The following is a 13397-nucleotide window of genomic DNA, read 5'->3' on the forward strand; positions in this document are numbered from 1 at the left end:
ATTAACAGATTTCTGCAGCACTTGATAAAAGCTGGTTTATTCATTTTGGTAGGAATGGGCCATATGGCCTAAAATCTATGTCACAATATATTATTTTCTTCTGTTTATTTATTTATGTCAAAATTGCTGGTTTTACATTCTCACACACCAGGTTAATTTCAACAGAGCAAATATTTCTAAAATTTATTGAAAAACATTTAACGTTCAAAACGCAATTAAAAATAAACCCTTCAAGTAGTTTTCATGTTTTTCTGATTCATTCTTCAAACAATACAACACAAAAGCTCTCATGAAATGAATAAAGATGAAGATATTTAAATAAAAATAAAGCTAAATATGATGAAAACACAAAATTATAGTTTCAAATTAAGTGAAAAATGTGAAAACAGAAATAAAATTTCTTACTGATTTCCTGGTTCCTTTCATCACTTTTCATGTTTTCCATTTTCTCATAGAAGTAACGTGTTGCTTCAGCCAAGATAACTGCAGGTAAAATGATGCGTTGCTGCTTTTTGTTGACATTAATAAATACGTTTATTATTTCTCTCTGCCTCTGGTTGAGGGGCGTTTGGGGTCTGGGGTTATTAGGTCAGACCCACGGTGCGCAGCGGCCATGCAGGGGGAGAGAGACGGGGAGAGAGGAGCTGCACAACCTCGAGCGTTACGAATGGGAGAAACAGCTGCAGATTGGAAATTTCTTCAACCTAAATCACTGGAGATGTCCGACATTTTGGAAGTCTGTGTGTTTAAAAGAGCGGCAAATAAGGGAATTAGTGTTAACGAGCAATTAACGCAGATACACCTTCATGCCAGAATGATTTACTGAGGAGGTTTTTCTGTTCAACATCAGCTCCTGAAACCCAAATTAGGTCCCTATCAGGGCGTGCAGAGACCTCTGAAGGGGTGGGTGCTCATAGTAAAAAAAAGGGGCATTTATAGAGAATAGCCGTTAAACAGATTCATGATCCAACATGTTAGAAAATTAAGATAATGAGACCCTTGGGTTCAAACAACATAATAAAAATATATCGATTAGTAAATGGTAAATGGCCTGTATTTGATATAGCGCCTTCTAGAGTCCTGGAACCCCCCAAGGCGCTTTACAACACAACCAGTCATTCACCCATTCACACACACATTCACACACTGGTGGGGATGAGCTACAATGTAGCCACAGCTGCCCTGGGGCGCACTGACAGAGGCGAGGCTGCCGAGCACTGGCGCCACCGGTCCCTCCGACCACCACCAGCAGGCAACGTGGGTTAAGTGTCTTGCCCAAGGACACAACGACAGCGACAGACTGAGCGGGTCTCGAACCTGCGACCTTCCGAATGCGAGGCGAGCACTTAACTCCTGTGCCACCGTCGCTCCCATTAGTGTCATTAATTGAAGTTAATGTTAGTTCATAAAGAACTGATTTAGTTTTAAAAGCTGACTTATATCTAGAGATGTTACAACCACATTTCTGCCCCTGATCTGAGTCCAAGTTGTTTGATTTTTGATTATCTTCCAATACTGAGTCCTGTTCTGATACCAGGTGGTGATGCAATGCATTCAAAAAAGATGAAAGAAGTCATCCTTCTGTCTGTATTTGTCATTTTGTTGTTTTAGCCTTAAAAGTTCACTCATTCAGGAAGTACATTTAACAGGAATCAAGATCATTTGTCATTGCACAGATGTACAACAGAATTGACTTTGTGCTCACTAAAGACAGCTCTAGTAAGAGGTAGTAAAATAAATGTAAAATAAATGCAACCACAGAGACTTATCCAGTTTGATCTACAGCTATGTTAGCTGAGATCCTTTTCCTGACAGTAGAAAATTCTTGATCCCATTCCATGATCTCACTGAACTTAACACTAAACATGAGAGCTCTGCTACCAACCTAACAACAACACCCTTTACACAAAGGCACCATCATCACATATGTGGCAGGAGTCTCAGAGAAACTTAGAAGAATCTTCTCCAAACACAACATCCCGGTAAACTTTAAACCCAACAACACCCTCAGACAGAACCTGGTCCATCCTAAAGACAAAACACCCAAACAGAAGCTCAGTGATGTCGTTTATGCAGCCCAATGTAGTGAGGACTGTCCAAGGGCCTCATTTATCAAGCTTGCTTACGCACATAACGGGGTCGGAAAACTGCGTAAGCAACTTTCCACGCAAACTTTGGGATTTATGAAAGAAAGCTTAGCGGAAAAGTGTGCTCAACTTTAAGTTGACTAAGGATCTTGCTTACGCACATGTTGGACATGGAGAGCACTTGCAGTGCTGCTGCTGAGAAGGATAAAATTATGAAATCCTGCAGCATTATCACTTGTACTGCTTCGTGTTCACACAGAACAAGACCCCCCACACCCGTGCGCGCACACACACACACACACACACACACACACACAGACTGAAGCGCAGAATACAGAATGCAGAATATCAGCAGGGGGACAGATTGAGACAGAATGTCATGTGTCTGTGACAGTGTGTGTGTCCGTCACTGCGACCCGATTGATCATGCGCCCTGGCTACTTAAACAGGGGAGATCTCTGTTTGGGTGACTGGTTAGCGTGCGTGACTTTCACCTGGGAGTCTGGGGATCGAATCCTGATTGGATCTTTTTTTTTTTTTACATCCGCCACAGATCTCTCTGAAGAATTCACAACATTGACGGCTTCAGCAACGCTGTGCCACTCCGTGGATTTTCTCTTATTTGTTTTGCAAAAGCACTTCCTTTCATTTCTCCACCTCACCCACAGGTACCTCAATTTCTGCTTCTGGGAAATTGAGCTTCCTTGATCTACCTTGATCTACGGTCGCCATCGTCATTGGCGGAGCTCTGCAAGAGCCGGCTTATGTATATGCATGAGGTCCACAAGGCACTTTGCATTGACTATGGCAGTAAGTGGGTGTGGTGGGATGTGACTAAAATGCAGCTGAGAACCTTTCTAGATAGTTTCTGATTTATGAAGCGAAGATTGCGTGCAGCTGTGCGTACTCCATGTTTGATAGATCACAAACCTGCTTGGCGTAAGTACATTTTTTTTGGCTGAGCTTAAGTACGGTTTTAGTAAGGATTCTACGCAATGTTTGATAAATGAGACCCCATATCTTTAGGCTGGGGAAACTAAATGAACTAAATAACTAAAGCTATTTATGTCGTCGTCGTCTTCCTCCACCTATCCGGGTCTGGGTCGCGGGGGCAGCATCCCAACTAGGGAGCTCCAGGCCGTCCTCTCTCCGGCCACCTCCACCAGCTCCTCCAGCAGGACCCCAAGGCGTTCCTGGACCAGATTGGAGATGTAACTTCTCCAACGTGTCCTGGGTCGACCTGGGGGCCTCCTGCCGGCAGGACATGCCCGAAACACCTCCCCAGAGAGGCGTCCAGGAGGCATCCTGACCAGATGCCCAAACCACCTCAACTGACTCCATTCGATCCGGAGGAGCAGCGGTTCTACTCCGAGTCCCTCCCGAATAACCGAACTCCTCACCCCATCTCTAAGACTGAGCCCGGCCACCCTACGGAGGAAACTCATTTCGGCAGCTTGTATCCGCAATCTCGTTCTTTCGGTCATTACCCAAAGCTCATGACCATAGGTGAGGATTGGGACGTAGATCGACCGGTAAATCGAGAGCCTGGCTTTCTGGCTCAGCTCCCTCTTCACCACGACAGATTGGCTCAGCGTCCGCATCACTGCAGATGCTGAACCAATCTGCCTGTCAATCTCCCGATCCCTCCTACCCTCATCGTGAACAAGACCCCGAGATACTTAAACTCCTCCACTTGAGGTAGGACCTCTCCCCCGACCCGGAGTTGGCAAGCCACCCTTTTCCAGCCGAGAACCATGGTCTCAGATTTGGAGGTGCTGATCCTCATCGCAGCTGCTTCACACTCGGCCGCGAATCTACCCAGCAAGAGCTGAAGGTTAGAGCTGGATGAAGCTAGGAGGACCACATCATCCGCAAAAAGAAGAGAGGAGATTCTCCTGCCACCAAACTCGACACACACCACACCACGGCTGTGCCTAGAAATTCTGTCCATAAAGGTAATGAACAGAACCGGTGACCAAGGGCAGCCCTGGCGGAGTCCAACCCTCACCGGGAACAGGTCCGACTTACTACTGTCTATGCGGACCAAACTCACGCTCCTCTGGTAAAGGGACTGAATGGCCCTTAACAGAAAGCCACCCACCCATACTCCTGGAGCGTCTTTTCTGGTCGAGAACCATGGTCTCAGATTTGGGGGTGCTGATCCTCATCCCAGCCGCTTCACACTCGGCCGCAAACCTACCCAGCAAGAGCTGAAGGTTAGAGCTGGATGAAGCTAGGATGATCACATCATCCGCAAAAAGCAGAGACGGGATTCTCCTGCCACCAAACTCGACACACTCCACACCACGGCTGTGCCTAGAAATTCTGTCCATAAAGATAATGAACAGAACCGGTGACAAAGGGCAGCCCTGGCGGAGTCCAACCCTCACCGGGAACAGGTCCGACTTACTACTGGCTATGCAGACCAAACTCACGCTCCTCTGGTAAAGGGACTGAATGGCCCTTAACAAAAGGCCACCCACCCCATACTACCTTCACTCGGGTGTCCAAAACATACGGCCGCAGGTCAGATGATACGACTACAAAGTCTATCATCGACCCGCGACCTAGGCTGCCCTGGTGCCAAGTGTACCGATGGGCATCCTTATGTTCGAACATATTGTTCGTTATGGCCAAACTGCGGCTTGCACAGAAGTCCAATAACGAAACACCACTCGAATTCAGACCAGGCAGGCCGTTCCTCCCAATCACACCCCTCCAGGTCAAGCTGTCATTGCCCACGTGAGCATTGAAGTCCCCCAGCAGGACAATGGAGTCCCCTGATGGAGCACTATCTAGCACTCGTCCCAGGGACTCCAAAAAGGGTGGGTACTCTGAACTGATATTTGGCCCATAAGCACAAACAACAGTCAGGACCCGTTCCCCGACCCATAGGCGCAGGGAAGCTACCCTCTTGTCCCCCAGGGTAAACCCCAACACACAGGCAGAGAGTCTTGGGGCTAACAAAAAGCCAACCCCAGCCCTCTGCCTCTCACCCAGAGCAACTCCAAAAAGGAGAGTGTCCAACCCCTCTCAAGGACTTGGGTTCCAGAGCCAATGCTATGTGTCGAGGTGAGTCTGGCTATATCTAGCCGGTACCGCTCAATCTCTGCCACAAGCTCCTGCTCCTTCCCCGCCAGCGAGGTGACGTTTCATGTCCTAAAAACCAATTTCCTTGTCCAGGGATCGGACCACCAAGGCTCCCGCCTCGGTCTGCCACCCGATCCACACTGCACCAGCCCCTTCATGTTCCTCCTGCGGGTGATGGTTCCACAGTTGGATGAGCACATGTATCTGGTTCGGGCTGGGCCCGGCCGGGCCCCATGGGCGAAAGCCCGGCCACCAGGCGCTCGCTCATGGGCCTCAACCCCAGGCCTGGCTCCAGGGCGGGACCCCGGTAACCCTCCGGGCCGGGTACTCTGACTCTTTGAATTTACATTCATGAAAGATCCTCTGAACTGTCAAATGTGGAAAAGCCACTTTGCATAGGGGAGGGGCTTAGATTTCACCTTTCCAGCACCCATAATGCAGTTTTGAATTTCATTTTTTCCTACATCTAATCAACAGGACTCCCTCTCAACAGAGGCCGACGACTCATCAGGGGGTAGAGAGGCGGGGTACTCAGAGTAGTTTCTGCTCATTAAACAACAACAGACAGCTACAGCTGATAAACTTGACTCTCCCATATTCCAGTTAGAATCCACAAAGCTCCTCGGATGCGAAGTGAAACGTCTTCAAGAAACCAAAGAAGTCCAGTTGCCTAATAGTCAACAATAAAAAATACATAATAAAGTAATAAAACACATATATTTATGCTCACATTCATGTTTACCATCTCTTTGTGGGAGGTAGAAAATGTATCACGTTTAACCCTCTCATGACCATAGATATAGCTGGTGTTTGGTTTTTGTTTTATGGCTTAAAAATTGTAATTAAAAGTGCAAATGTTTGTAACTCTGCTTCTTTTTTCAGAACAACCTCAGCTTTCAGTATCTGGTTTGTAGTTAGCATTTATGTTTATTCTAGTCTGTAAAACTGCAGCTTAAATGAAAAATAAAACGGATTTGAATTTTCTTTACATTTATTACTTAACAGGAACTTCAAAATGACTTGAGTAAACTAGTTCAAATGAACGGATCTAAGGGGAAATAGGCTTCAGCTGGAGGCGGCTGCCTCCGCATGGTCCTAGTGCCTGATATGTATCACAGTATGACAGTTTTGGACGGTAAAATCTGACGAAATACTGGAAAAAGGGCACTTTGGGCACTTCGAACAAAAGGGGCAGGTGCTCAAGCACATGAGATTTGCGTGTTACAAAACGAGAATTGCATGCTATAAAACAAAAGTTACAGTTACAAAACATGTTACAAGTTACATGTAATATTGTCCCAATCCTAGTTCCATAGTCCATAATGAACACATGCACAATGATATTGGGGTGACCATATCATTACACATGATTAATCAATTAGTTCATTGTTTAAATATTTAATTAATATTTATGCAAATGGAGACATACACACACTCAAAGTGAGATTCCTTAAAAAATGATTTCAGTTACATTTGCGTGTTTGAGACTCTTATTGTGAAGGACTGAAGGAAGTTCTTCTGTAGTGTCGGTACAGTAAAGGGTGACCTTTAAGGTAAACAAAGTCGGGCATGAGATGTGTTGCTTTTGGAGACTCTGAACCATGTTTTTTCATTACTTTGCGGTGTATTCTCATAATCTTGTGCTCCGCTGCTGCAGGCCACACACACACACACACACACACACACACACACACACACTGAGCTCACTCTCTTCTCCCGCTGATTGGCAGCTCCGTGCTAAAGACAGACAAGTTTACTAAACAGCATCCAGCATGAAAATGAATCGCGCATGTGGGAACCCCTCGCTGGCTCAATCTACTCGCCAATCGGAGGCGTAATTTCAGCCAGCCAACCAGTCTGTAGTGCCACCTCAGTCCCAGTCTGGCCACTGGGGAGAAGAGCTGAAAAAAAGAGTCGCCTCAGAACCAAAAACGCATATCTGACCCGTGTGTGAAACCACATTCTGGTCCCGTAAGTTACCGTGAGGGACCGTACCGACGCTAATGTGTAAGCGCTATTAGAGGCCACACCGGATTAACGGAAAGGATCTTACAGCTTTATGTGGTTGTCTCTGATGTTGTAGGCATGGATGGTGCTGAGGCCCTGCAGGGTGGAGGTGGTGAGGGAGATGCATGGAGAACGACTGATGTTCTCCATCTTCTTCATCTGACGGATGCTTTTCTGAAATACACTGAATAGAAATCCCATTAAAACATCAAAATCTAATGAATCTACTCTAATTAGGTTCAGATCTCACAGCTGTTCACTTACAAGAGGATGAGGGCAAACAAGGCTCCCATAATAATAACAGCTACCAACATCGCAGGAAAGACAGAGGAGATGATGATAATAGTGAAGGTGACGAGAAGACAAAACTGCAAGAAAGGGTCCATGTGGAGAGGGAGCACAGTGTCCACTTCTTCCTGATCTTTGGCAAAGCGGTTAAGAATGCGTCCTGTTGGTGTTGTGTCAAAGAAGCTCATCGGACTGGCAAGAATCTGTAAATAAAATAAAATAAAAAACAAATCTGTATTTGCCGTTAGGGGGCCACAGTTACCTTTGTAGGTTCACTTAGACAGGATTAATGAACAGCAGTTGCCAAAGTTCAGATGTTCCACAGTACCTTCCTGAACATGCGGTTGTGGAGTTTGCAAGCAGCTCTCAGTGTGACGTGAGTGTAAAAGAAGCACTTGATCACTGCAAGTACAACCATGACAAGGACCATCACTCCATAAATCAATTGGTAGAAGTACAGCCTTGGGTTTTGTGAGACGTCGCCTGCATTTGAAGACGAATTCTTTGATGGAGAATGAAAAAAGGAAATATAGAACCTTTAAACAAAAAGTCCGAATGGCATTGTACTATCTCTGCAGCCTGATGTAGTCTTTGTACATACATAAAGGATAGGATCATCTTCAAACATCTGAACAGCAACTACAAGAGCTACAAAGCAGTCATCCTAGAATGGAGCCTTGTGGTATTCACATTTTGTTCTTTGAAGAGACTGACCTCGAATCTTTATCTTTGACAGCAAAAACATGAATTACTACCCAGCAAATAGCAGCAGGAAGGTTGAATTTAACGGACCATAAGGTCTTCTAATTTATAAGATTAGAATTAGACTGGGCCAGCATCTTAGAGTTTTTCACTGTGAAAGATGACAAACGGCTTCCTTATGGCTGAATTTCACAGAAGACTAACGTTTATTTATAAAAAGCAGCTGAGTAGCTTTTGTCAGTAAGAAAACAAAGATCTCACCCCGTCACCCTGCTCCAGCCAGTGGCTGAGCCACCAGCTGCTGAAAGCCGTGGAGCCCATCATCAGGACTATGTTCAGGATGGTGAGGAAGGTCACAATGTAGCCTGCAGCAACACAGTTACACAGACCTGAACCAACCAAGAGGTGCGTGCGTGTGTGTGTGTATTTGTTCATGTGTGTGTGTGTGTGTGTGTTTGTTCATGTGCGTGTGTGTATTTGTTCATGTGTGTGTGTGTGTGTGTGTGTGTGTGTGTTTGTTCATGTGCGTGTGTGTATTTGTTCATGTGTGTGTGTGTGTGTGTGTGTGTGTGCGTGTGTGTGCGTGCGTGCGTGTGTGTGTGTGTGTGTGTGTGTGTATTTGTTCATGTGTGTGTGTGTGTGTGTGTGTGTGTGTACGTGTGTGTGTGTGTATTTGTTCATGTGCGTGTGTGTGTGTGTGTGTGTATTTGTTCATGTGTGTGTGTGTGCGTGCGTGCGTGTGTGTGTGTGTGCACGTGTGTGTGTGTGTGCACGTGTGTGTAGGTATGTGTACGTGAGTCAGTGAGTGAGTGAATGTGTGAGTGAGTGAATGGGTGAGTGAGTGAGTTAGTGAGAGAGAGATTGTGTGAGAGTGACTGTGAGTGAGTGAGTGAGTGAGTGAGTGAGTGAGTGAGTGAGTGAGTGAGTGTGTGTGTGTGTGTGTGTGTGTGTGTGTGTGTGTGTGTGTGTGTGTGTGTGTGTGTGTGTGTGTCTCATACCTCCAGCTGCCTTGCAGTAGTGGTGGTAGACTCTCCAGGACACGGATCCCTCTGTGGATGACTCCTGACTAACCAGCTGATCACCAGACTTTGCAGCAGCTAAACAGGATTAAATAATAAGGTATTTACGGAATGATCAAAGATTTTTAGGTTTATTTGATTTTTAAATTTACATTGAATTTTTCTTGTTACTTCTTCTGACCACCAGAGGTCCTTTGTAACCTTTCAGCTTGCTTCTCACAGCAAACCCTCTGTCAGGAATCTTGGTGTGACCTTTGACCCAGCTCTCACCCTGGATTCTCATGTCAGTTCTCTTGTTCGCTCTTCCTTCTTCCATCCCAGGATAATTGCTATGCTGATTCCCATTCTGTCCCCCTATGACCTTGAGACTGTTTTCCACACCTTCATCTCCTCATGATTACTCCGGTTTCACACTGGAAGCATCAGCGGCACAAAATGGCAGCAGAACGGTTTACTCGAGACCTTCATAGAGGTCCTTTTCACACCGAGGGGCATTTGGAATCATAGGATGTCCTAGGAAGATCTCGCCTTTCTCGCCTCTGATTGGCTAGAAGGGCTCTACTACAATTGGCTATTACCCTTAGCAGCAAATATTCTTCCCTGCTAAGTGCAGACTGTTCTGCCATAAACAGAACAGCTGTTTTGGGGGGGGTTGTAAAGAAAATGTGAACTTAGCGCTATAATAACCACTCTGTCCTGTTTTGCAAATTATTTTTTATGTTTCTTCAATTACAAAAACTGAAAAACATAATATGTGAACTTACAATAACTCTGCTCGCGGACTCCTCTCTATGCTGCCAAATGTGAGACCGGGAGGTGGGGTGGGGGTTTATTTGTTTATTTAAGGATCCCCATTAGTCTTCACCATACTGAAGACTATTCTTCCTGTGGTCCGCTCCATTCAAAATAAAAACATACCGTAAATCCTCTAATATTAGCCTGTATTTAATTTACTGCCGGGTATCATATTTGGCCGGTGTCGGAGTCGGCGGAGGTGAATAATGGCCGGTTTTTTATTGTGGCTGGGTGGAATGTGGTAACAAGGAAGTACGGGGGCGGTTGTGTCACCCGTCTCACTTTTGATTTGCCAGTGATAGACCGCGAGGGTAACTTTAACCATGCGGAGACGAAGAGGAGGCGAAAATTTGATATCAAGTTCAAAGAGAACGTGCTGATTATGCTGCAGAACACTCTGGGGAGCAGTAGGGGTTGTATGAATTAGTCACTAGTCGACTTCACCGCTCTATAGTGACTTTTTATGCCTGTCATTGACTAGTTGCTGTCACGTGATAATGACCGGCAAGATGCAGTCCACGGAAAAGACAGCAGCCTGCTGTCAGCAGGTGACAAGCTCCTGCGCGTCGGGAGGCAACGCGCTGTGCCAGAGCGTCAGTACTGACACCCGCCGTAAAACGGACATTTAACCAAATTGTGACCTTTACCCTCTTGCAATTTAACATTCCCCTCACCCCCATCCTAACCTTGACCAGCTTGCGCATGCAAAGCTCTGATTGTTGACGCGCTCCAGACATCTGCGTCCTGAGCATGGCCACAGTAACATTATCAAATCAGGTGTCGCCACCTCAAAAACTAATTTAACACGCGATCGTTCATGTCGGCTCATTTCCTTTTATGTTTTCTGTCTTTTATTTGTGCCTGATGCGTTTCGCTGCTGTGGATTGGGGCACATCACCTGTTTTGTCCTCGGTGACGCACCTCACTGATGAGGCCGGCAAGCAGCGAGCACTCCGCTGTTTTAGCGGTCGGTAGATCTCTTAGAACTGCAGTTCAAAGGTAACTCATAAGGTGAATATATATGAACCCAGGTAGCAGTTTCTCTTTAGGATTGAGAGGAGATGCAGGAAGATAATAAACAGACAGGACAGAAAAATAGTCAAATAAAAACAAGTTAGTTTTTGTACCTGGTGGTTGCAACAAACAGACACCATTGTGTCAGGTGCGCTGCGGAGTGGAGCGGAGGAAAGGCGTGGATCCAGACCGGGGAGTAAACAGGCCGACAGGTAGGATTCTTTAACACAGATTTATTGGAACGCACGCTGGACAATGAAACAATGATCCGACACAGTACAAAGAACAGACAGGGTTTAAATACAGGAGGGTTGGGAGCTAAGGTGATTGGGAAACGAGAGGCAGGTGGGAATAATTAACGAGACACAAGGCTGAACTAAACGGGGAGACATGACCGGGTGTGACAGTACCCCCCCCTCAAGGGGCGGATCCCAGACGCCCACAGGAACGAGGAGCAGGGTGGGAGGAGGGGAACCAGGAGGAAGGGCCCAGAGGAACAGAGGGACCACCAGAGGGGTAGAGGAGGAGGCGACGACAGGCTCTTGGAAGCCGGCGTCTGAGGCAGAGGAGGCGACGGGCCCTTGGAGGCCGGCGCCTGCGGCAGAGGAGGCGACGGGCCCTTGGAGGCCGGCGCCTGCGGCAGATGAGGAGGCGACGGGCCCTTGGAGGCCGGCGCCTGCGGCAGATGAGGAGGCGACGGGCCCTTGGAGGCCGGCGCCTGCGGCAGATGAGGAGGCGACGGGCCCTTGGAGGCCGGCGCCTGCGGCAGATGAGGAGGCGACGGGCCCTTGGAGGCCGGCGCCTGCGGCAGATGAGGAGGCGACGGGCCCTTGGAGGCCGGCGCCTGCGGCAGAAGAGGAGGCGACGGGCCCTTGGAGGCCGGCGCCTGCGGCAGAAGAGGAGGCGACGGGCCCTTGGAGGCCGGCGCCTGCGGCAGAAGAGGAGGCGACGGGCCTCTGGAGGCCGGCGCCTGCGGCAGAGGAGGAGCTCTGCAGGCTGGGCCGGCGACAAAGTCACTGCAGGCTGGGCCGGCGACAAAGTCACTGCAGGCTGGGCCGGCGTTGCCCTCAAAACCACCATCGGAACCGGAGACCGTGGAGACGCTGGGCTGGATGGAGCGTCGGCCTCTTGAGTGCAAAGAGCATCCCCAGACGAGGAGGCGGCGACGTCGTCGGACGAGCCGACTTCGGGGACGTCATCAGAGGAGGCGGCGACGTCGTCGGACGAGCCGACTTCGGGGACGTCATCAGAGGAGGCGGCGACGTCGTCAGACGAGCCGACTTCGGGGACGTCATCAGAGGAGGCGGCGACGTCGTCAGACGAGCCGACTTCGGGGACGTCATCAGAAGAGGAGGCGACGTCATCGGACGGGACGTCATCAGAAGAGGAGGCGACGTCATCGGACGCGACGTCATCAGAAGAGGAGGCGACGTCATCGGACGCGACGTCATCAGAAGAGGAGGCGACGTCATCGGACGCGACGTCATCAGAAGAGGAGGCGACGTCATCGGACGCGACGTCATCAGAAGAGGAGGCGACGTCATCGGACGCGACGTCATCAGAAGAGGAGGCGACGTCATCGGACGCGACGTCATCAGAAGAGGAGGCGACGTCATCGGACGCGACGTCATCAGAAGAGGAGGCGACGTCATCGGACGCGTCGTCATCAGAAGAGGGGGCGACGTCATCGGACGCGACGTCATCAGAAGAGGGGGCGACGACTTCGGACACGTCGTCATCAGAGGAGGGGGCGACGACTTCGGACACGTCGTCATCAGAGGAGGGGGCGACGACTTCGGACACGTCGTCATCAGAGGAGGGGGCGACAACTTCGGACACGTCGTCATCAGAGGAGGGGGCGACGACTTCGGACACGTCGTCATCAGAGGAGGGGGCGACGACTTCGGACACGTCGTCATCAGAGGAGGGGGCGACGACTTCGGACACGTCGTCATCAGAGGAGGGGGCGACGGCCACAGGACGGGCAGGGGCGTCGGCCACAGGACCCTGGACCGTCGACTTCTGGACCGTCGACTTCTGGTCCGGGGGCGTCGACTTCTGGTCCGGGGGCGTCGACTTCTGGTCCGGGGGCGTCGACTTCTGGTCCGGGGGCGTCGACTTCTGGTCCGGGGACTGCTGGACCGCCGACTGCTGGACCGCCGACTGCTGGACCGCCGACTGCTGGGACCGACCCGTCCGCTTCGGGGCCAGAACCGGAACCGTCTGCTTCTGGGCCCATCCCTTCTGCTTCTGAGCCCGTCCCTTCTGCTTCTGGGCCCTCTGGAGTGGAGGCGAGGCAGCTGCAGGAGGGGCTGCCTGGACAGGCTGGACTGGAAGTGGTGGAACTGGTAGGGCTGGAAGCCGTGAGAGCAGGGGGGACAGCCCGTCCAGCTGA

General features: G+C 49.2%; 1 protein-coding gene across 6 annotated transcripts in view; it reads right to left on the bottom strand.

Annotated features, from left to right (window-relative positions):
• abcc12 (ATP-binding cassette, sub-family C (CFTR/MRP), member 12) overlaps positions 1 to 13397 on the bottom strand; it is a 46175-nt gene that overhangs the window by 10969 nt on the left and 21809 nt on the right. For 5 of the 6 annotated variants that reach the window (XM_015953927.3, XM_015953928.3, XM_054732570.2 and 2 more), the window contains 5 exons: positions 9173 to 9271; positions 8436 to 8539; positions 7801 to 7974; positions 7449 to 7675; positions 7231 to 7368 (listed from right to left, as the gene is read on the bottom strand). In XM_015953927.3, coding sequence (XP_015809413.3) covers positions 7231 to 7368; positions 7449 to 7675; positions 7801 to 7974; positions 8436 to 8539; positions 9173 to 9271 — 742 coding nt within the window. Of the gene's footprint in view, positions 1 to 7230; positions 7369 to 7448; positions 7676 to 7800; positions 7975 to 8435; positions 8540 to 9172; positions 9272 to 13397 lie in introns of those variants that run through there. The other variant, XM_054732573.2, reaches the window with a different exon arrangement.

The sequence above is a fragment of the Nothobranchius furzeri genome, chromosome 9, assembly GCF_043380555.1.
Source record: "Nothobranchius furzeri strain GRZ-AD chromosome 9, NfurGRZ-RIMD1, whole genome shotgun sequence".
In the NCBI taxonomy this organism is placed as follows: Eukaryota; Metazoa; Chordata; class Actinopteri; order Cyprinodontiformes; family Nothobranchiidae; genus Nothobranchius; species Nothobranchius furzeri.